This window comes from Kryptolebias marmoratus, linkage group LG17 (genome assembly GCF_001649575.2).
Source record: "Kryptolebias marmoratus isolate JLee-2015 linkage group LG17, ASM164957v2, whole genome shotgun sequence".
Lineage (NCBI taxonomy): Eukaryota > Metazoa > Chordata > Actinopteri > Cyprinodontiformes > Rivulidae > Kryptolebias > Kryptolebias marmoratus.
The window spans coordinates 8,279,648-8,304,637 of NC_051446.1; the positions used below are offsets into that span (position 1 = coordinate 8,279,648).

General features: G+C 39.5%; 1 protein-coding gene across 9 annotated transcripts in view; it reads left to right on the forward strand.

Moving 5' to 3' along the window:
• Positions 1-24,687, forward strand: part of LOC108235894 (protein shisa-6) — a 106,828-nt gene extending 82,141 nt beyond the window's left edge. For 2 of the 9 annotated variants that reach the window (XM_017416214.3, XM_017416215.3), the window contains 3 exons: positions 10,808-10,870; positions 20,977-21,080; positions 22,600-24,686. In XM_017416214.3, coding sequence (XP_017271703.1) covers positions 10,808-10,870; positions 20,977-21,080; positions 22,600-23,469 — 1,037 coding nt within the window. In that variant the 3' untranslated portion in view covers positions 23,470-24,686. Of the gene's footprint in view, positions 1-10,807; positions 10,871-13,631; positions 13,653-17,769; positions 17,923-20,976; positions 21,081-22,599 lie in introns of all 9 variants that reach the window. The other 7 variants (XM_017416209.3, XM_017416211.3, XM_017416213.3 and 4 more) reach the window with 7 other exon arrangements.
• The last annotated feature ends 303 nt before the right edge of the window (positions 24,688-24,990 follow it).

Below are 24,990 nucleotides of genomic sequence, written 5' to 3' on the forward strand. Positions count from 1 at the left end.
AGTAGCTAAGATGGATAGGCGCATGGTTCAGTGCCCAAGCGAGGCAAAGAAAGGATATAGACCAAGATTAAAAAAGGAAAAAAATAAATGTAAAACTCCTTCAATGTTGATGCAGTTGGCACCATTGATAAATGGTTGCCAATTATTTTAACTGAGAGAGAGACAGAGTTTCTGTTCAGTTTTGAATCACTGGAATAATCATTATCTTTAGTAAATCCTTTATTTATCAAGAATACTATAAAGGCTAAAAATAAGGAAGCCCAGTTGCATAAAAAACCCTTGCAAGACTGTCATGTCTAGGATAATTGAGCAACTGTACCAACAAACTGAAAAATATATTGAAAATTAACTTTGAGTCCTGGATCTTGTGGCGTATGTAAGGCACTATGTCTAAATCACACTGTGCAAAGTTTACAGATTAATTTTTAAACTGGCTGCCAAAGATTTTTCAGATTTCATTTCCTGGTTTTGGATCACTCAGACATTTACCAAAGGATCAGTTAATCTTTGGTTTAAGTGATAGTCTTTAAAGCTTAATAAACTCTTACTTGCTGTAGACACAGTTAAAAAAGGAGCAGTGGAAGACAAAATGATCAGAGCTGGGACTTTAACACAACGCATTGCAATTGGGCCAGTGTTAGACTTCCTGCTTTACCAGGGAAATCAATGAGGAGTTGGGGGCCACTTCTAACCAGGGGCCTGAAGCTTTGTCCTCGCTAATCGAGTGAAGTGGGGCTATTATGGCAGTTAACATTTAGACATTAAATGTGAGCGCTGTCTGTCAGTTGTTAAATGTCACGCCTCCTTTTTCTCAGCAGAAACAAAACAGGGCAGGGAGGTGTTGCTAACAGCACGCTGACATCTGAGCCAGTGGGACACGGATGTCTGTTCATACCTGTCACATACGTTTCCACACATACGTGCACACTCACACGCACAGTGCACTCTGGGGCCCTTCTGCAACCAGCTGCTCCTCTGAGCCTGTCATAGCTCCACTTGGCAGGACTAACAGGATGGCATGCTTGTTGGTTTTAAGAGGGGATCTCAAAGGGGAGTGGAGCTAAGAGAGGAAGATGACTTCTTTATAAATCCACCAAGGGTGGTATAGAGTTAGAGGACAGAGGGATGGTCTGTGTCCACTAGCGCATGTTGATGGTTCTCATCTCTTTTTATTGCAGCAGCCCTCTAAATCCTAATTTTTTTTCTCTTATCTGCTGCCTGCCTCTTTTTATCCACTGTATTTCTGTCTCCTCAGACCTTAGCCCCCCCTCCCCTCCCTCCTTTTCTGTGTTGGCGAGAGAGATCAAGCCTTTAGGCTTTTTATTAGCTTGTGTCTGACTGTCTGTATCATCAGAGTTTTGAAGTCTGTGAGTGTCCACCATCACTTCTGCTCTAAATCCTCAGGCTTTTGTCTTTTCAAAACACTGGAGAGGTTAAAGAAAATTTGTCTTTTTCAGTGGTAGATGAAACTAAAAAACAAAACAAAACAAAACAATATATTTATATAAAATGCCAAACATAAAATTATGCAATTGTTAAAGTGTTCAAACAAAATTCTGCATGTAGTGTGGACCAATCTAAACTTTGGATTGGGTCAGAATGTATGTCACACAAACTTTGTTGCCTGCATCTCATTTCCTAGCATGGTTCTAGCTACACCTTAGCTCATAGCTGAAAATCACAAGATGAGGTTAAAATTTTCCACTCCAACATAAATTAGCTCTTAAGAAGCGACACACCATCACTTATTACTTTTACATGAACAGATACAATGGCAATATGTGCATACATGTGTTGCTAGTTGCTCTTCAGAACACTCCGACAGGCATTACTTTTATAGTATTTGATACTGTCATTGGTATGATCTTAATTAGCAAAGTATATACCTCAGAATACATCAAATCATATATTGTAACGATTATTGTTATTCAGTGCACCCATTGCAGTTTTTTTGCATCACAATTTTTGCCCAGCACTGACCTGTCAAGCTTTCTCCCTAAGAATTATTATCTGCAAATCCACAAATAATTTCCTCCATGTTGTAAGACAGCAGTTATTTGTACACATAAAACCCAACTAAGATGAATTACAGGATACTGTTTTATAAGAGAGATTATATCTCGTTTCTTGTTTTCATTTTTCTAAAAGATCTAATTTAAAACAGATTTCATCAGTGTTCAACTTAAAACTTCATTTCTTGTTTGCTGTGTTAGTTTGATATATAATTGATAGGCTTTATTGAAACCTTATGCACAGTAAATTAAGGCTTAATAATCATGACAGTTAAACATTTATATCTTAATTTTCATTTATCAACTTGCTTCTTGGTAAATACAGATTTCACCCAGAAAACTGGAATTTGAAATGACAGCACATCTACAAAAAACTGCCTGTGTCTAAGCCCAGTCTTTTCCGTTCATAATAACTGGGATATATCCTTCCACAAGTTAGTCATTTGACTATACGTTTTCTGGAACAGTTGCAAAGAAGAGTGTATTTTCTAACACCCTTGACCAGCTGCTTCTTATTGGATGGTAGAAGCAAAATGGCTTCATCAAAGCTTGCCCACCTTTCCACATAAGCAAACACGCCTGCAACAAAGTTCTGACCAATCACACAATACTTGGCAAATACCCCTGCGGGACAAAAGTTCTACCCAAATCTTGTGCCAAGAAACGAGCTCTGAGAGCTGCTGTGAGAACAAAATTATGTGATTTGACGTCAATGAGAGCAGATTTCTCCACATCTCGTGGAGTATAAATCAGCCTTTAGTTCTGATGTATTTGCCCCCGCATTAACATTTAACACAGGTATAATTATATTAGAAGCACAGGTGTGCTGGTGTTAATGCATTAGTACTAACTTTATTTAGATCAGGTGTATGTTTACATATCGCATGCTGACACCAGATGGAAAAACTTGTGTGGCAGACTATGAACTTTGAAATGTAGAGCTTTTAAATGTTCAGTACTCCTCTGGTTTACCTTTATCACAGTCGAGCAGCACTGAGGGACTCTGAGTTTATTTCCAATATTTTCCGAAACTGTGACCTTGTTTAGTTGCTCTGTGAAGATTTTGCTCTCTCTAACACAGATGATCTTTTGGCACCACATTACACATAACCTTAGTATTCATTGAAATTCAGAGACTGTTACTGAACACAAAGACTGTTCACTGTGAGCAGACTCCATATCCTGATGCGGAATGCAAATTCCTGCGAATCAATGGTGGTTTCAACAATACGTTTGTGAGTGTGTAACTGCGATCAATTTTTAACTGCTTATCTAACCTTGAGACGGGGATTCAAGGTGTTTTACAGTTAACTCATCGTGGCTCTACTCCCCTGAGTGCTTTCTGTGGATGTGATGCTTGGAAGTGTGATGTGAAACAAAATGCCACACCAAATGTCAGATTACTGAGTCACTTGCGCGCCATCTGGATGCTGTTATGCAAACTCGCCAAGGAGGTATTCTCCAGAGAACACTAACTGTAAGGAAGGAGAAATTTAATATGATTAATCCTTTTGTGCAGTTGGAGATGCTTGCAATCAGAGGAACCTCCCTACAACGGTCTCTGCTGCCCACTGATCATAGATGTGTACAGTTTAACCATGAAATCTGACTGACACATCCAAAAAGAAAAGAAAAAAAAAATAAAACATTCAGCTGTGTCATTTACAAACTGGCAGCAACAGAGCAGTTTAAACTGTGTTTAACCCAGAGATCTGCAGGGCCTGTCAGTCACACATGATCATCATTCCATCAGACAGCAACGGTGGCTTTGAAACTATTTTAATATTTCAATTTCGGGAGATAAAGGCAACACCTATTGAATATCAGTGTATACAGGAGGTGTCACACTTCACTGTCACTCACCTTCATCATGAAAAGGTTACTGGGGTTGCCACAAAGTAATATAGAGGTTATCCATCTTCACCTTCAGAAGGCCAGGGGAGGGGGGACAGAGCAGTGGGGTGTAAGCAGCAGCCTGAGAGTTTGGAGACGCTAATTGTGCCGCAGTTCCTTAAATGCATTTAATTGGTCCCCAGACTATGGTAGACTCACTGAACCCCAATGTCCAGGCTCTTAATGAGCTTCAGCCCTCTGCTTTTTTCAGATATTCTTGCAGCTTTGCAGTTCTCTTCAGACCCTTCAGACTAGGCTTTGAGTGGAAAACACCAGCCTGAGATGAGAATTTGAGAAAATTGTGTGATGATGGTCCATGTTAGACCTCTCTCACTGTATGTTTGAGTTAAAGTCACAAACCTCTCTTAAGTTGTGAAATTAATGTTTAATAATGTTTCCTCCCAATGGAACATGCCCAGAAAAGCTCCAAAGGGAGACGTCCAGGAGGTTTCCTAATCAGATGCTTGTACCACCTCATCTGACTCTTTTCAATAAGAAGCCTCTTGTCAGAGCTTCCCTTGTATGACGGAGCTCCTCACCTTATCTCTAAGGCTGAGCTCCACCCTACAGGGAAAGCTTATTTCAGCTGCTTGTATCCAGTATCTTGTTCTTTTGGTTATGATCCGTACCTCATGACCATTGGTGAGAGCTGAAACATAGACGTACCAGTAAATTAAAAGTTTTACTTTCTGCTCCTTTTTCACCACAACAAGCCGAAGCGACGCCCTCATTACCGCAGATGAAGCTCTGATCTGTTGATCCTTCTCTTCTCCTAGTTAGATCCTACTTGTGTACATGACTATGGGATACTTTAACACCTCAGTTTAAGGCAAAAACTCACCCTAAACCCAAAAGTAGCGTTCCACTTTTGTTCATAACCATGGCATCAGTCTTAGATAATCTGACTCTCATCCTGACAACTACATCATTCGGCTACAAACCATCCCAGTAAATCCTGAAGGTCATGGTTTGAAGGCTCCAACAGAAACACATCATTTGGAAAAAGCAGGGATGAGACCCTGAAGTTCTCAAACCAGACACCCTCATCTCCTGCATCTTGAGATCCTGTCCACAAACACTACAAACAGGATCAGAGACATGCGGCCTAGTGGAGTCCAACCTGCACCAGGAACAAGCTTGAGTTTGTGCTGAGAATGTGGATACTTCCATTGCTTTTGAAAGCAGCAGAACCTCCTAAACCAAACTGAGCCGACTGTATCATTCTGTTTTTAACTGAACTGGTAGTAAGTGGAAGAGATCCAAATGTTCAAATGTTAGAGTGGCCTTATTTTTTTTTAAACAAAATCTATCTTTTTTTTGAGCAGTCATTTTAAAAAGGCAATGAACAATAATTCTATGGAATAAGATCAGCAGTAGGTACTCCTAAGTAAATCAGTCAGTGGTAGTTCTAGAAAATCCTAGTGCGGTTAAAAAGTACAAAGAAAATGCCGACTGACTACAACTCCAATCTAATCAATTCAAACTCATACTCTCATTTCTTTTAATGGTCTGTAGAGCCTGACACAAATACGATACCCTAAATGGAGGAAAATCTGCCCAGAAACTGCATCCAAAATAAAGATTTTTGGTTAATCTGGTTATTGTATATCTCTTCACAAATATATTTCAACAAACCGTGAATGAACAGAGAATACAGAAACAAATACTATACATTGTCATATTATAAACAAGCAGGCCATTAATTGTTTTCATTTTTTCTAGAAATAACTGCATTTAAGATGTTTTTTATTATTAGAATCACTCAGGACCATCTCTGAATACCTGATAGTTCACTGTTCATACAGAACTTTCAGCTGCAGCTTTAACAATTATTAGTATCACTTGTATTCTATAAACAGGGTTCAGAAATGAGCTACTGTATACTTTTAAGTATAAGGAAATAGCATTAATAGCATTTATGATTTATCTAATTTTTAATTTTCTAATCATATTATAATCATTAATTTTATACCATTTTTGAAGTATCCTTAAAAAAAGGCAAAACAGGAAAAAAAAGGCCTACAAATGAGCAATGGTTTATAATCTCATAGAAGATCTGATTGGTTACTTTATTTACTGTACAACAACAGACATGTAGCTCCCCAGCACCCGGCTGCAGGTTAGATTCCTCTTCTCACAACACAGACAGTCACTAAACAGACAAACATTTATGAGCTTCATTGAATATGTTCAGCAGAAAGTGTCTGTGGATTTACCACCCTTGAGTAACATTTTCTGTGAGAGTCGGTGTTAAGTGGAGATATGAATAAAGAGAAAGGAGGACCACAGAGGAGACACATCCCATCTATCTTCATAGCTTGAGCAAATATGGAAAGCTCTGATGTGAGAGCGTTGGGCCTCGCTCTCCTCCTTCACGTCTGTGACAGATGTAAATGGATGTTTCACCAGTTGGCTCTAATGCATTTTTAAACAGGCACAGCGGCAGACAGCAAAAGAACGTGTCGCGACGGCAACACTACGGCGAAGTCTCCATCCATCGCTGCCTCCTCCTCCTCACACTCACACACACACGCACACATCCCTGCACACTGCAGAGAATAGCTGTCATTCATCAACTTTCTCAGTACAATGGGGTCGGTAAAGGTCCCATCTTTCAACTAAAGCACCTCCACAGAGCTGAGCACTGAGCCACTGCATCACACTCCTACCATCCACAGACACAGTGTGTGTGTGTGTGTGTGGGTGGGGGGGTGGAGGGGGGGGGGTCTTATCAAGATGGTGACACACACAAAAAACAGTGTTACAGCTTGTTAAATAACTGAAGACCCTCAATTCAAACATGATAACATAAGATCTCCATATGGATAACCCCCGAGACTAAGGCCCCCTTCCTACTGGATGGCAACCCTGCTACTCTCTCCACGACCTACACAACCTTTTAGAACGGGACTGAATAGTGGCAGATTTGTGAAACCTGCTTTAGTGTGAAGGAATTTACAATGCTACTATGCTCTTAGTACTAATTTTATAATTTTTTTCTGTTATTTTATGACTCCTTGAGACTCTCCTGCAATGTCATTGTTATATCTTAATCATGGCTTGTTCCCATTGCAATCCTACCACGTACACCTACAAGTGTATCACAGGCTGGGCCTCAACCCACCTTCTTTTAGATAACATGATTCAGTTGCATGCTATAGTCTATTATACCACACTAGTGCAACACTACCACCATGGGTGTCTTGTCTGCACATACAAATATATATAAATATGAGTGTTTTGCAGAACTTTGACCATATCTGTATTTTTTATTGCCTCATTTTCAGGCCAGACCATAATAAAAACAAGTGCTTCTTGCTTTGCATCCGAAAAGGCAAATGAGGATGGTTAAGCATAGTTCAGTATCCTGTTGGTTGTAGTAAGAGCAGTGGTGGAATATAAAGAGGATAGCAGCTATGTTCCCAAGAGCATTGTACTAACTTACTTGTCGTGTTACCAGTGTGGTGTGGGCATGATGGGGTGTAGCCTAGACATGATGTCACCTTACCCAGTCTTGCTTCTGATTTTTTGACAAACAAGCCATATCAGTGCTGGCATGCTCCACGTCATAGATGCTCTGCCACAGTGAGGATAAACCATCACAACCTCGCTTCAGAAGCTATGTGGATACTCAAAACCATAATAGACCAATCATATGTAATGAGGAGCCCAGTATGTTCTTATTACATGCATGAAGATTTCACCAAGACGTTGCAAAGACCATCCACGATCTTGCTGTTAGTTTTACTTTGTAGCGGGAGCATCATACAGTGTAAAAGGTGCATAACAGAAAGTCCCCAGATATTATCTAGACTAAAGAACTGTGACTGAGCAGGTATCATGCACAACAAGGCTTACTAATCAAGCTTGATGTTATAATGGTGCCATTTTGTGTTGTATACCCAACTATTCTTTACTAAAATAGGAATGTAGGTCACAATGGAGATTTGTTAGGTCTTTCAGCCCCAGTAGTACTTTTATGTTTAAACATCTTTATCTTGAAGCATGTTGCATTGTTGTTCTCAACCTCCTTTGGTTCAAATTTACTAGTTTTTCAGTTGATAACTTTGAATGTCTTTCACTGGTCTGGAATTTTATTTTATTTTTTTCATCTCTAGAGATTGATAGTGCTGCTTTAGTTTCCCCTGAAGCCATTCTCTGTTGTGTTTTAAGAGACAGTTGCTCAAAGTTTTCATCATTACACTTTTTGTCTTTTTTTTGTGGTCTATGTAACTGCATTAGGTTTTCTTTCAGAAAAACCCTGATGCGCCCAGTGGTATAATATGCATCATCTGAACTCTAAATAATGTTCTGATTAGTTGTCTTAATACTTAGTTTCTGTTAATGTCCATAGTTTGATCCAGTGTATTAATTATTTATCTGTAAACAAGTCTCAGAGAGTGTTGTAACAGTAACAAAATTCACTTTAGTTCATTTTCAAACAGCTGTTAACTTTCAGCTCAGAAAATTGAATGCTGTTACGTAGAAGCAGATTGTTAGTTTTAAATCCCCACCGTAAAAAGTCTGTAAATGTACAGGTGTTTTAAACATAAACACCTAAAATTTCAAAAATAGACAAAAAAATTTAAGTTTCTATTTTAAAATATAATTAACAAAACTGTAATTGTAACTAAATTTGAAATTTACAGTTCTTTAATGAAATATATATTTCCTACATGAAAAGACAGATAAAATGCATTGCCATGTTTTCAATCACATCTATTTTAAATTTAGTAATAAATCATTGAACTGTCACTCCTGGGCAGAGACCTTGTAGCTCCGAAAGCTTAACTTTTCAGAAAAAAGGGAGAAACCTTTGTGTGGTCAAAGTTCACATTTAGTCTGTGTATATGGATAGATAATTGAACAGATAATTGAAGCTCATTGTCTTTGTAGATGTATTGATTTTTGTGTCAAGAAAAGAGTGCCAATGCACACTGGCTCTGCCTATAAGAAGGAACACTTTTATAGTGTCTAGTTTGACACAAACTGAGTTAAAAGTTTAACATGTAAGATTGTTTTGAGACTTTCTTTAAAAAATGATTCATAAACTGCAACAGATGTAAATCATTAGAACTGATTAATGCAAAAAATGAAAATTGTGAAAAAAAAACAGCAAAAAAAAGAGAAAAAAAGCCAAAGCAAGATTTTGCCAGACAGCGGTGATATTTAAGTTTACTTCTTTATATACGGTTCAGATACCGAATGAAATTTGTAAAACCAGTAAAAAAAGATTTAAAACACAATCTCCAAAAGAAAAAAAAAACATTTCTGATAATTACAGATTGATTTGTTGAAAGGCAAATATTTTGCTTTCTTATGGACACATAAACAACAAATATGTATTTACAGTTATTTCAGATTTACAGGATATCTATGTAAAGTGTCTTAAAAGGTGGTTTTACTTTTGAAACCCAGCCATAATTAATTTCACAGCTGTATAGTGAGGCAGTTGGTTAGCACTGTTGTCTCACAACAGGAATCTCAGCTGGGGCCTTTTTGTGTGGAGTTTCCATGTCCTCCCCATTTATGTCTCTCTGGGTACTCTGGTTTCCATCCACAGAACAAAACATGCAGGTCAGGTTAACTGGAGACTCCAAATTGGCCCTAAGTGTGTATGTTTGTGTGCATGTGTGAATAGAGACAGCAAATGGTTGGAAGGATTTTTGTAACATAGTATTGTAATATCTATTATAATATAATGTTTTATTACTGTAAATACTAATTGAACACAGGATTTTTACACAAATTTATAGTGAAACAGAATAAACAGGGATTTCATGTAATTTGATCCTACATTTTGTATTCAGTTGTTATATAGCATGTACATGTGTGTGGGTGTGTGTGCATGTAATTGCATTATCAGTACATATATACAGTATATCAACCTTTATCTAATATTTAAAAATTAAAAAAAGGCAAACACATACAATGCCTAAAATTGACTGGATTTCCAGTTGTGCATTTTTACTACAGAGTTATTTACTATTATCTTCACTTTAAAGTCCAGCTGCTGGAATAAAGAACCATAAAGAAGGACATAACTCACCCACATATGCCATCAAATCATGTTAATTAGCAGTGTGTTAAATTCTACCTGGATGAGGAACATTTATTTATAATTTCTCTTTTTGATTTATTGCTTGTGCTGGAATAGGTCAACAACAACATTTTAAGAGATGCATCCTTAGGAAAGAATCCTTTGTGTCTCAGCAGTGTAATTTTGTTTTCTATGCAGTTGTTATTAGTGCAACATGTGTTTTTCATGCTCAGAGATGAAGTACAATACTGACTCTGGTGTGTGCAATTTATTTAAATGAATAACGTGTTTTTTCTGCTTCATGAATCTGCTGGCGGGTTGTTGTATTCACTCTGCACAGAGATGATCTGTTTTAATGATGACTCTTATAGTCAGTGTGCCTGACTTACCTTCACTTGTAAATATGAAAGGTTTCTGTCTGTTCCAGGATACGCAATGTTCTAAATATTGTAAACCACCTCTTCTTTATGTTCCTCTGGGTTTTTGTTTTAAACTTTCTAGATTCTGTTCAATGTAAACATGTTTCCTAAAGTCAAAGCAGCCTCCATTCATCCCAAAACCTGTCTTCCTTTTTATTTCTTTTTATACCCATATTGGTAATTTGAGAAAATTAAAGGGATATTTCACTCATTCCCAACAACTAAAGAAATGTTTACCCATGAGAGGGCAATTGTTATAAATGAAACAATTCATTTTAGTCATTTCCTGTGAATGACACTGGAAAAATCATCTTGTTTTAGCCTTTTTTGTGTGAATTATCTCTTTAATATCCGCTGTAACGCTGTGCTTTCTGTGTGTGGTCTGACGCAGCATGTTCCTTGTAAACACTCAACAGATCTTTCGTTGCTTTTTGTCATTGCAGGTACCCATCAGCACAGTTATAACCATGTGGCTTTAGGTAGCCCCACACGCACACCTAAGAATGGTAAGAAACACTAGAGGGACTCACAGCTCAGCTCAGTGTTTAGCTCTGAACCTCCTCAGAATACAGTTTTTTTCATGGATGTGTGAAAACCCATTGACATGGTCCTCCTTTAAATTTGCTCCACTACAAATCCATTCCGTTACTGAAAATGAGGCTGTTTTGTTAAAGATTGAATCATCAAAGTGTCACAACCCATGGTGAGGACTGTTTTTCTGTGAGCAGAATCAAACCATAGTTGGTGCCCGTATTTATGTTCTTAAAAAGGAATTCAATGTGAGGAGCATCAACTTGTGTCTGGGTTAGAACATCCTGTGGCTGACAGACTGAGTGGAACCAAAAGTTATCACTTTGTCCTGGGAGGAGCAACACTGTGAATCTGTTTTATTACTGATGTCACTCAGCTGTCAGGTCAGAATTGTTCTGGAGCCGAGGCCGACTAAGGGTCAGAGATGTGAGGGAGAAGCGGCTGTGTCAGGAGGCAGGATGGAGTCTACCATGAGGTACAGTGACTGGGAAAAAAGAAGTCCACCAATCTTTAATTCTATGGTTTTACATATCAGGACATAATGATAATGATGCCATCTTTTCAGAGTTCTAAAATTATTCAAATCTAACCTCAAGTGAACAAAAACTCAACAGATTCCAACATGTCATTGTTTACTAAGCAAAACTGAAGCTAAAATGAAAAGACAATGTGTATGAAAAACAACAGACACTTTTTCAAAACTTTTCCTCAAAATTTCCACAAAGACAAGTCTGCTTTTGACCATCCAAAAATAACCTATGGAGCCAGCCACATCCTGCACAGATATTAACTTTCAGAAATGAAGCAAGCATTGAGGAATCAAAAATGGCATGGAGCAGAACTCAGATGGTGTTGATGTGGAGCGCAAAACAATAAATGTGTGATAGATGTCTTCCTCATATTGTTTTCAAAGCATGATGAATTAACTCAACTTAGCAATTCTTTATGCGGTAAAATTTATTCAAACTAAATGCAAAGTTGCTGTGTGTCATCATCGATCTTCTTTCAGTAATACATCTGCCTGATGTTTCAGCAAATTTACCCTGAGGTCAGACTGTGCAGTGCTCAGAGAAATGACACAAAACCGGAGTTCCATCTCAGACTCCACAGACTTCAGTTAGCAGGTTAAAGGTTAAAGTTCATCACACCCAACCTGTGGAGCAGAACCACTGACAACATTGAACATCAGACCTTCTACTTCTACCTTCAGACACATCACCCTATCTGACACTATTTTCACCTCAACTACATTCCTTGCTGACTCCTCCTTCAGGACCATCCCTACACTGTTTATCTTCCTAATCACAACATGCTAAAACAGCTTAAACCCTGCCATAATTCTGCAAGCCTTGCTGCACTTCCACTTTGTCTCTTGTACACACCTCTTATACTCTACCTTTCTCCTCTGCATCATGTCAGCCAGCTCCTTACGTTTGCCTGTCATTGTTCCTACGTTTAGAGTTGCTACCCTCAGTCCTACACTCTTGCCTTTCCTCTTCTCCAGCTCTCTTCTGGCACATTTCCCTCTTTGAGGTTTTCAACTAACAGTTGCACAATTTCTGCTGGCACCCTGTTTGTCAGCAGCACCAATTCGGTATGTTGTCGCTTGGATGAACACGTGTGTTTGTTTTGGCAAATGTATTTTATGCCGGATGCCCTTCCTGACACAACCATTACAATTTACCCAGACTTAGGACCACCACGAGAGATACACTGGTCTGTGCTTCCTAGGGGATGATTTAGAACAAGGATCCCAAACACAGCAGCTAATCTACAACAGAACATCTGAAAAAAAAAGAATCAAGGTGTTGAAGGTGAACTGAAGCAACGTTGTATAGAAGAGTGGACCAAAATTCCTCCATAATCACGTGAGAGACTAAAAATAATAAAGTCATACAGAAAAACACTACTGAGCATTACTACTGCTCAAGGAGGATTTAAAAGCTGCTGAATCATGGGATAGACTTAGTTTTTCAGACAGAACTTTTCCATTTTTTTTTGTTTAATAAACAATGGCATGGTGGAATCTGTTGTGTGTGTTGTTGTACACTTGAGGTCTGATTTAAATAATTCAAGAATCTGATAATAATAAAAAGTCATTTTTATGTCTTGATATGTAAAACCTAAGAATTGAAATTGGCTCAACTTTCTTTTTCCCATGACTGTATTTCCTTCAGTCTGTGTTTATCAAATCACCCTGATGTTCATTTGTTTTCTATTCGTTTCATCTACAAACATAAAACAATGGCTTTCAGTCACTCATGACCCATACACTAGTACTGCAGCCAGACTGGCTTCTCTTTATGGACATAAATGACCATATGGTGTAGACCCACTCACTCAGATAAGCAGGCCACATACTAGGAACAAATGCCTGGAGATCTGTGGAGAACATGAAAAATCCATTTTAACAACATATCTAGCACGGGCCTTTGATCACAGTCAGCCTGAAATCCTTCAAATTTCAGTGCGCAGTGTATTTTCCAGATAAAACCAAATGCTCCAGCCCTCTCAGCGCCCTGCTACTGAAGATACGGCTCCATATCACAAGCAGAAAATGTGCAGTCGCACACAGACTTGTACAGAATTAGAATCTGATTTCATGAGAATAATTGTTTGTGGGGGGGATTTTCTGCACGGAACATGCTGAATGTGGAGGTTTGTGTGCAGAGTGTTCTTTTTTTCTCTCCATCGACATGTTTCTGAAATATTGTTTCTTTCATTTGGGTTTGGTAGCTCACCGATCATTGAGACGTGGTAAGTCATACATGTTTGATTTAATCTAAGTGCTTATTCATTTCATTCTAGCCCAGATTTGTATACCCCACAAACCAACCCTTACATCTCTTTCTTCCTTTCTTCCACTTAAACTTTTCTCTTTTCAGACCTGATTTAAGTAGAACTGAAAGCTTTTTGGATAATTGATAAAGCTGCTTTGATGAGAAACATTTAGGTTTTGCGACATAATTCAAACAAGATTTAAAATTATGTTGATCCAATTAAAATTTAAGATTGTATACAATTGATAATGGAAAATAAAGTTGACATGGTAAAGCATGATTTGTCATATATATATATATATATATATATATATATATATATATATATATATATATATAATTGTCAACAAAACCAACAACAGATTCTGTCCTGGCTATGGACTGGCTTTTAAAATAAATTCCTCCAAAACAGAAAATAGGCTAATAAGACCAAGACCAAAGTGGATTTTTATCATTTTTATAGCATTTATGTTACTGCACAAATGTATGTGTGCTAAAGAAAAGTACACCATATATATATATATATATATATATATGTAGATGGTGTTGAGATGTTATTTCACAGTAGTATTTCTTTTCTGATAAAGTCGTTTTATAAGCCTGAAACATAACAGAAAAAGGCACTTGTTTGGCTAGCCATTGGCTAAACAAAGACTTTTACCTTTTTCTTTATACTCAGTGATCTATGACTGCTGTTGCAGCTGATAAGATACTAGCTATTGATAACTATTAGCCAGAACATCACTTCAAAGTCGACTAGGCTATCTGTTTAAAGATTTCAGGTCAGAGACTTTAAATTGAACACATATGTGTTTTTGTGTGACTGAACTGTAGAATCTAATGACATTATAAGTTGAGCCATGATAAGTTTTGAACAGAAAGCACTCGTTGGTCACACTTGATTTTCGTCTCTTTGTTGGATTTGTTGACAATAAAAATATTTTACAGGAAATAAAACCTCTCCAGGTTTATGGTGTAAACATGATGTTAAATCTTGAACTCTGTGACTATTTGAGCCAGGTCTGTGTGGTTGATGTCTGTCATGACTGAGTGAAATGTGTCTGCTATTGAAACTCTAACAGCATGTCACAGTGAATCGATTCCCCCTTATTGATGCAGGATTGCAGACAGTCCACTTCACAAATCATTCACATGCTTTAAACCCCATCTCTGCAGCTCCCAGGACCTCCTGCAGTCGCCCAACTCTGCTGCCACCCCCTCCCAGCCAACTCTTTCAAACCTTCTGTTTTGTTCCATCCAATTGTATTTCCTTCTTGTATATCAGTCTCCTTTTTGTCCCTTTTTATCTCCATCTCTTCACACCTTCCCCCTCCTGCTCTCCCTCTTGCAGAAATTTTGTAAAGCCCTTCTTTTTGTATCTGTCCATTGGAGGCTCGTCCAGAGCCGCACCCACGCTGCTGCTCTGCACTGCGTGATAGACTCAGGGCTCACAAGGGAAGCAAGATAGAGCAGAAGCGAGAAAGAAAATGAGAGAAAAGGGAATACTGAATGGACAAGAAAGAAGCAAGAAAAGGCAAAAAGTGGGTGGCAGCATGGTAGGATAGATAAGACTGACGGAGTGAGGAAGAAGGAGGTGAATGGGACAGACTCCGGGTGTTTGTGTGCATGTGTGTGAAGAAAAGACAGAGTCGAGTGAGAATAAAAGAGGACTGCGGTCCTTCGGTCATCTCCTCCACCCAACTCTGTGCGTCTTCCTGGAATCATATTCCGTTGATTCAACAATAGCTAGTCCAGACATCACTCCCTGCCCAATCTCAGATGCCATCACAGCATTGTCACCAACAGGGTCACTTTCCAGCGCTCAGATGTTCTTCCATGTGTTGTGCCTTGTTTTCTGCACCTCCTTTTTCTCTTGGATCACTGTGTCCTCACGCCAAACTACCACGTCACCTGTTGTGACGTTCCCACAGTAAATCTCCACTGTGACGTGTATGTCTGCACTGCCACCAGCAAGCTGGAGTTTTAGATCTGCAACCATTCCTTGAGAGCAGAGATTTGTAACAGAGCTTCAAAAGCAAGATGTAAGAAAGAAGTTGACTTGTATTCTTATGAAACCAGCAACCAAAACTGTTAAGGGAATAAAAAATATATAATGAGTCCAAACAACCAACCAGCAATGGGAGCTTTGGAGTGAGTCAATAATTTAAAGAAATAGAAGGGTTTTATTTCCCACTGTGAAGCACATTTTTCGTAAATGGCGTCGAAACTCTGAATAAAACATGTTATTTTGTGAAAAGTTATATTTTTATGAATATCTTTTTTAGTGTAGTTCAATATTGTGGAAACAGGGCATAAAAAGATTAAAGCCACTGTTTTATGAACAAAAGTTTAATTCTGAAATAAACAACCTACAAAGGCTCAAATTCACTAAAGGACTGCACAGCTTTAACTTTAAATTAAAATTTTGTAAATCATCCTTCTCAAAGGTCTCTTAAAGGAAAGTGTGTGCTTCAAACTGTGCTGCCAGCCAAACAGCATCTCTCTGCTCTGACTCGTTTAGTTGATATTTAAATGATGTTTTATGCAGTATTTTGAAAAAAGATTATTGCTCATATTTACTATGTAGACAGGTGCCAGGGCTCAAAGCATCTGATTCTCAAAGACCAGTGCTATTTGTGACATGCATTTAGTATGAAATATTTCTTATCTCCTGAGAGCTGATGGTATTTGTATCTGAGGCAGCTTTCTCAGGAGAAACAACATAGAAAAAGGAGCAATCTGCTGCATTGGAAAGAGGGCAGGAATGTGAGAAGGTATGATTCATCCTCTGTTTGAGTGATGAGTGTTAGATATTGTTGCATCTATAAATAAATTGCCCAAAAAGGGCATTAAATCTCAGGGTTGGGGTTTTATATTTGAAATAAAAAGGCTTATTTTTATAAAGCATTTCAACAGATAGAGCTTCACTTTCAGAGGTGACCAAACAAAAAACTAATTAATTATTTAACAGGATAACTATCACTGGGGCCCTTGTCCTCATCCATCCTAATTTGCAACCACACTGAGGGCATGGAGATTCCTAACCCTCCAATCCCATTTTAAATTTATTAAGTGAAAATAAGAAGATGGGGAAGAAAGTCCAAAATATGACTTGTGTATTTAGAAATGCCATCCTGAACACAATTCTTTCCTCCTTCAGAGAGATGTTGTTCACGCAGTTATAAGAAGTGATTCTGTGCTCCATCTGCTTTTCTCTTTGTCACTTTTGCGCCCACTTCCTTTGTGGCAGATGGTCATATTTAGATTGTGCAGTGAAGAGAACTGGGATCTGAGAGTGCAAGTTGCTCACAAATTCTGAACTTGATGGGTGTGTTTGCACAAGCATGGAATTAGAGCTATTTGTTTCGTGACTAGGATTCTGACGCAAGGCAGATAGCACGGGCAAATGATGCACAAAAAGGTGGAGTAAAAAACAGGTGCTGTGCAGTCTTAGTAAATCTGGGCCTCACTGTTTGGCTGTGCTGGCCACAATTCAATTACACAAGCTGCTCAACATTTTTGCATATCTAGCTCAGCTTACTGAAAGCTGAAATTGAACTTGGCTGTTTACTTCCTACACTTTTTTTTTTAATTCTCCAAAGCAGAGTCTCTGCTGTTTATTAGCTCAAAGAGAGCAGCAAATGACCAAGTCTCAATCTATTCTTAAGGGTAACCTTGACACACACTAAAGACTTTGGTAGTCAGGTTACCAAGCCTCCCAGTCTGGAATGAGAAAACCCGTATTAGGTGCCTGTCCACACAGCCATAAATTACTTCTTCTTGCCTTGAAACAAGAATAAATGTAAAACCCTCCCTGGTTTGACTGAGTTCAATAAAAAAACAGAGCCTTCATGAATTATGACTTCATACTGATGAGTGTGTTCAGAGCATCTCTGCCTCCAGGTAATATTTGTATAACTAAAACTCCAGCATCAGCTCACTCTTGTTTTCCCTCCACTTCAGCAGGTGGTCTGTGATTATTGCCCGGGGTCTCATCCTTGCTAGGTGTCTTTTGAGGGAGTGGGGGAGCAGGAGAAGCCAGCCTGCCCATTATTTCCTCTTCTGTGTCTGTATATGTACGTATGTGTCTCCAGAAAACAATCGGATAAGTGGCATCCTGACCTCGCAGACGGAGCCCTACGACCTGTCTTTCTCACGCTCCTTCCAGAGCCTGTCACACCTGCCGCCCTCCTACGAGGCGGCCGTCAATGCCGACCTCAACCGGTTCTCATCCCTGAAGAAACTCAGTAGGTCCAAATTCACTGCACTAATGCAAGAGTAGGCTCCCTGCCCCGGTGCACTGCATGATGAAAAAAATACTGCATTAAGTGTGCTTCCCTGACTCCTGACTGGGGCTTACTGAGGAGCGCCAAAGTGTTTCAGCTGTGAAAATGATTTGCCTGCTGTTCTTTGAATATCAGACAAAAAGCACTCATACATGTCTCCCTGAAAATTCAGCAGCTCCCATTTGAGTAAACATGTGAGTGGATCAAGAAAGCTTTGAATCAAAATCACAACGTATCCATTACTCAGCCCCGATCCGCCATAAAACCAGTCGAATCATGTGAAAGAACCTATGAGTCATTGATATTCCTGCCTCCTTTGTCTCCACTTAATGAATGCAGCCAGTATTTGTCTTGAACCTTGTAAGTGCATTAGGTGGCTTGTTGCACCCTGCCTGGCTTGGTATTGATTTAGTGATGCTCCGCTGGATTTCTGCTGCGTAATGAGGTCTCATCTCATGATATTTCTGTAAGTGAAACGCAAATATTTCTTAAGGCTTGTGTAATCTTATCATGACTGGCCAAGTTTACTGCTGGCATGCAGTCAGAGTGAACGACGACGATCTCCAACTCATCCCGTCGGTGTTTTCTCCACATTGCAACAGCCAGGCAATGTTTGGACAAATACAGTGGTAGAAAAAAGAAACGTTGCTGTCGTTCAGATCTAGGGTTTTACAAATCAGGACATGAGAAAAGAAATCAGAACTTTACCAGGTTTTTAAATGATTCAAATCTAATCTCAAGTGTATAAAAACACACAATAGATTCCACAATTTATGAAAGGAAAACAAAGGCTGGAGATAGGCACCAGCTCCCTGTAACCTGAAAAGAAAAAAGCAGGTAAAGAAAGTAGATGGCTGGATATTTTAAAGAGATCTTCTGGTAAATTGTCCAAAAAAGATATACTTGTTTACACTTTTTTCTAATTGTCTTGTCGTGACCTTTAAACCTTAACCTGCTAACTGAGGCCTGGAAAGTCTGGGATGGAGCTTTTGGGTCTTGTGTGATCTCTGAGCATTGCACAGTCTGACCTTGGGGTGAATTTTGCAGGGTTGTCCATTATCCTGTTTTTTACTTGTGGATAATGTTGATTATTGTAGAATGCTGGACTCTAAACTGCTTGGAAATGACCTTTCACCTTTCCCAGACTGATGATCAGCAATAGTTGCTTCATTGCTGATGTCTTTCTATCTTGGCAATGTGTTAACAAATATCTGTCTGCTCCAGAGCAGCAAACCGACAAAACAGCTAGATTTGTTGAGGTGCTCACACTGATGCTGATCAGTTATTCAAACTGTTTGATCCGCTGCTCCTGGGCTGATAATGCAATTATTATATCCTGTAGAAATAGCAAGAGTGGACTTGGTTTTTCACATTTAAGTTGTTTTTTTTTTATATATAAACAATGACATGGTGGAATTTTTTGTACACTTGAGATCCCATTTAAATAATTTTAGAACCTGAGAAAGTCCAGATCATTTTTATTATGTCCTGATTCATAGAACCTTGGAATTAAAAGAGGGTGGACGTTTTTTCCCCATGACTGCATGCAGTGAAATGGATTTGCAAAATGTGGTGTAATTTATTGTCTTTCGAGTCAAAGAAAGCTTGCAAGAATGAAGATAACAGTTTTTGTTCTGTATTAAACTAAAACTAAATTAATTCAGTTGTCACAATGAAAACCCACCAGAGAGAGTGTGTTGAAACACAAATATCCTCAGGCAGTGTCCTTCAGTCTTACTAACTTTCTTTCTGCTTCCAAAGCAAATTATTTGTTGCAGAAAACAGCCAAAAGGCTCTGCTGCTTCTTTGTGTTGCTCAGCTAGTGTGTGCACACTGATAGATCATGTTGGATTGTGCCAGAGGAAAGATAGAGCAACGGTTTCATTGTTCAGATAATAAAAGAGAATAATGCTGCTGCTTATTAATGCAAATTGCTATCCAACTGAAGAGAAAGCATTTAGACTGTTGCCGTGCAGGACAGTATATTTGATGAGTTATTCATTCACTCGCTGGCAACACGGTGGATGAGCTGCCCTGCCCAGATCATGCAGACTATAATGCTCGAGAAAGGAACATCTTGTTTTTATTATCTCTCATAATGAATCGATTTGCAGCAAGCACCCGTGGCCTGCCGGAGGGGATGTCGCATGAATGAAATATGGACAGGTGGTATGAGCATTATTAAAAAAGACAGGATCACGCGCAAAAAGTCGTTTAGGACTTTCTCAACAAGGTGGAGCGCTCTGTGTAATTTATTTCCACTTGCGTTCTCTTCTAATTCAGTCCATTGGTTAACAATGTCACGCCTCCGACATTCACGGACTTTGATTCACAGACTTTTTGACAAGATGTCTGGTAAAGTTTTATAAATGTGTGCCGCCATGTGTGTGATTACATTTTCAATGAGCAGTCTTTTATGCATGTGTTTGTGTTCTGTGGCATGACTTTGATCGTGCGTTTCCTCTTCCACCTTATTGTCTCAGGAAGTGTTCTCCTGTCTTCTCGGTCTGCCTCTGAATGCATGTCTTCCTGTTAGCACATACGAAGGAGGACAGTGCAACCACTTATTGATGTGAAAGCACTGGCAGCTCTCAAGGATGACCAGATTACGCAACATTAGCTTTTCAGCATGTGTCCATGAATGTCTCCCTCCATGTCTAGTTGTTTTTTGTTTGTTTTTCACATGACCTTTGAAAAGTTTGCTCCCACAGCCAGTTTTGCCTGTAGAATCACAGATGAAGCCTAGATATGTGGATGTTTTGTGCCAAGCATGTAATATGTGACCCTTTGCCTCTATTTTCTATTCCCCTCCATGAACTTGGAAAGGTGAAACCCAGATGGCTCCACCGGCACTTCTCTCCGCTTTGTGTGCAGTGTTTTCCACTTGATCTGATTCCCCCCTCCCCACTGTCACATTCAAATACCTACCCATGTTTTCTTGTTCTTTCACATCATGGACCTCCTCTTCACCCCCCTTTTTTTTCTACTCTTTTTCAATTCTGTGTCTCTCTGCAGCAGATAAAGAGGTTGACGACTACTACTCCCGTAAGCGTCACCTGCCCGACCTGGCAGCAAGAGGCACTCTTCCCCTGCATGTTCTGAAAATGAGTCAAGAACAGGTGGGTGCACAAGTGTTCAATTTAGGAGAGCAGGCTTCAGAACAAGGCTTTTCAGTCTTCAATAGAAGTCTTGAGGTATAGTATCTCACTGGGCTATGACTGTTGGAGACTGAAAATTGTGAGAAAATAGAGAAAATACACAAAACTTCCATTTCAGTCTCACTAAATTCTGAGTGTTTGTGAACAGCGAACCATGTGGACATATTTTAAGTAGAGGTGGGAATCTTTCGAAACCCCATAATTTGTTTTGATTACAATTCAGAGGGCTGTGATGCAAATATAAAACAATTACTGATGTGTCATGATGCATCCATAATTGCACTTCAAAAAAAGTCCTGAGTATAAAATCTCTCAGTCATTTAAAAAAAAAAAAAAAAAAACGAAATATTTTTGCCCTAAGACACATAAAACCTTTTTCATTCAAACAAGATTTTGGGAATTGAATTACCATAAAAAGAAGTTAAGGTACTAAGTATAGTGACATAACATTCTGTGGCAATGGATGTCCATACATCACATATTATAACCACATGTCACTTTTTCCACCACTTTGATTTTGCTCAAAAGATAGAAACATAAACACAACTAGCATTAAGTGTGGCTGTTGTCTACACCATTTCCTCTTTAATTTTAGAAAAGACAGCACTTCCAAATACTGGCTTTCAATACAGCAGCTGCCATTATGTCTTGATCAGCCTTATTCTCCCTCTGTTGTGTGTACACCATAGGTGGTCTGGGTGCTGCATTTCTGCACTTTAGAGTTATGCCTTTTGTGTTCCTCGACATGATGTTATTAACATTAAACAATTGATTTTTGTCATATTTGAATTGATGCAAAATTGTTCACGTCTGCATAGCAGTGCACTGAAAAATCAATTACAACCCCCAACTCAAATTCTGAAAATCGCCTAATACTTTTGTGTGTCCAGCTTGCAAAACTGTTTTTGGCTGTGCACATTATTTTATTGCCCACCTTCACCCACATAATACCTGCCTTGGCCCGCTTCATACCCATCTTTGCAACTGACCCATATTAATGGTTTAATTTGCTCAAGTACATGTTTAACATCGAAACAGGCAGTTTTTAAAGATTTATTATCGGCATGCTTAGACATGGACATTTGGGCCTGTAATCTTGATTGTTTTCTGTGAGAGGAGAGTTTCTGTGCTGGTGTCAAAAAACAGCTCTAGAGCTGAAGAAAATAGAGAAACTAAAATGAAAAAGGTTTGAGACAGTCCTCTGAGAAGGCTCCAGTGACATGACTGCAAGCCTTTGCAACCACTGTAAATAAATTGAGAACCTCTGTGAGTGTTTTGAGACATTTTGATGACTCCCTCATGAATGCTCTTTCCCAATTAGTGTTTAACATTCACAGCCCAGTGAGATACTACCTTTAGCTCGGAATCCTCAGATCTGAATGTGCTTAAAGGTAAGGCATATTTTTTACGTGATTACTTACTCACTTGTAATCAACTTTTTAGTCGTAAAAACTCACCTCATTTGTCTTTTGCTCATCAGCATCGGGATCAACAGCAGCAGCAACTCCAGAGCCAGCCTCCACAGGCCTCCATCTCCCAGGCCCCTCCCCAGTCACAGTCGTCACAGCAGCAGTCTCAGCAAAGGCAGCGACCCCGGCGTGTCCAAAGGGCAATGTCCCAAGATCGTGTGCTGGTCCCACAAAGTGGCCCGCACCAAGACTACAACATGTCTTCTGAGGGTATGTCCCCCTACGGAGGAAGGATCCTCTCAGACGAACAACTCCTGTCTGCCGAACGCCTTCGGTCCCAGGAGCGTCTTCTACCACAGGACCGCCACACCTCCCAAGACCGCCTGTACACCAAGGACCGCATGTACTCGAAGGACCGGCTCTTGTCGCAAGAACACCTGTATTCAAAGGATCGCCATTACTCTCAAGAACGTCTCTACTCACAAGATCGTCTGTACTCGCAGGACCGACTCCTGTCCCAGGACCCGCTGCTCTCGCCAGAGAAGCTGATGATGTCACTGAAGCGTGGCATGGTCAGCAGCGTTTCTGGTGGCTTCCGCGGGAGTGACATGTCAATGTCGCGCGCCATCTCACACACAGACGTGTTCACACCAACCACTCCCCTCATGGATCGCTACAAGATGACGAAAATGCACTCCCATCCCAGTGCGTCGAACAATGGTGGCGGTGGTGGGGGCGCCAGCGGCGGGGCACCGGGGGCAGGAGTATCCGTGCATTCCAATACTTTAGCCATGAACCACACAACTACTAAAAGACAGGCGTTTGCCTCCAGACGGACTCACACTGTGGAACAGCTCCACTACATCCCACAGCACCACCAGCAGCAGCAGCAGCAGCCACAGCACTACCGCACAGGTAGCAAGACTGAAGTGACTGTGTAACGGCAGGCTGAACTGCTCCGGGAGGGGCACTGCCTCGAGCTAGGTGTGGGGGGAGGTGTGGGGGTGGTGGGGGTGTTGACTATTGAACGTGGGTACACTGACCACCTTGTACAGCAGGATGGTAGTAATTTCATTTACTTTGACTGAAGCTTTTGAAAGTCAAAGATTCCAGGACCAACATCATTCTCTATCTAACTGAGAGACCGGAAAAGAAACTCCACTGTACACCACATACACGGGCCCAGCAAGACCAGAAGCCAGAGAGGGTTGTGGAATAGAGAGGATTAGTATTAGTCAGCTAACTTGCCTCATAAACTTCCCAGTGTCTTGATAATCCTCGTTTACAGGCTACAACCCGGTTTTGTGTCTGTTTTTGAAGGGAAACTCTGATTTTGCCGTCTTAAAGCCTTCATCAGTTCCGTTTTGTCCCACAAATGTATTCTGTGACCTTTTCTGGCAAATCTTAAAGGGCTCTGCATGGTCAAACACAAGAACTGATTCCTCCATGACTTCTGCTGTTGTGTAACACAACACCACCGCAGGTGATGAACTAAAGTGAGCCTGTAATGACTTTATAAATATATAAATAAAGTAATAAAAAAAGGAAGCATTTGTATGCCCCGTCTTACTCATAGCTCTAGAATCTCAAAGAGACAAACTGAAACGGATGTTATCAGATGTTCCAGTTCTACAGTAACAACTGGTTTTGTGGGTTACAAAGCACAATCAATACAAAATATTGTTTGTTTGTTTTTTTTCTCTTGGAGTTTGAATAGTGATGGCTAGCTTGTTTTATTTAGGAAAAAAATGGCAAATTTGTTTTTATATTTTTTTTTTACTTTTGCTTCCAGTAGACACCTGTAAATAAGCTATCCTAGAAGCAGTATAATGGACAAATCTGTACCCAATGGACTTTGTATTAGACTGTCTGTTTTCAATAGATTCTTAACTATGAATCATCACTGTTTTGTGAGTTCAGAATAGAAACCCACTTAACCGAGTATCTGATGGGATATTTATTGTGTGTGTCATCGCCAAACTGTTTGGATGAAAAGCGGATGAATGTGTAACTGACGACAGATATACAACTGTTCATATCTGGATGTAGACTGTGTTCCAAAACCATCAAGAGAGTTCTTGGATATGGATTATAAGGCTTGTCAAGTAGATCAAATAAAAGATCCATATTTTTCTAAACATGCAGCACGGTGTAGTGGGCTTTTTGTGTTGTGTATCTGCTTTCATAAACCTCATAATTATGGCTGGTTTGAGCACTACATTCACATTTTGTGGGCTTTTAAGAAACAAGTGCAAAGAAACATAGACAAGTGGAGCCTAAGAACGTGTCCTTGTAGGTAAAGTCTTGTAAATCATCTCTGTACATCACAGTTTACAGTAAAAAGAAGACCTGGAGCTCATTGAGTTTTTACACGGTGTCTTCATCAAAATCAAGATGAATACAAAATTGCGGCAGGTACTTGTAACAATCTTCAACAGGTGTACGTAAGTGGGCACATTTCT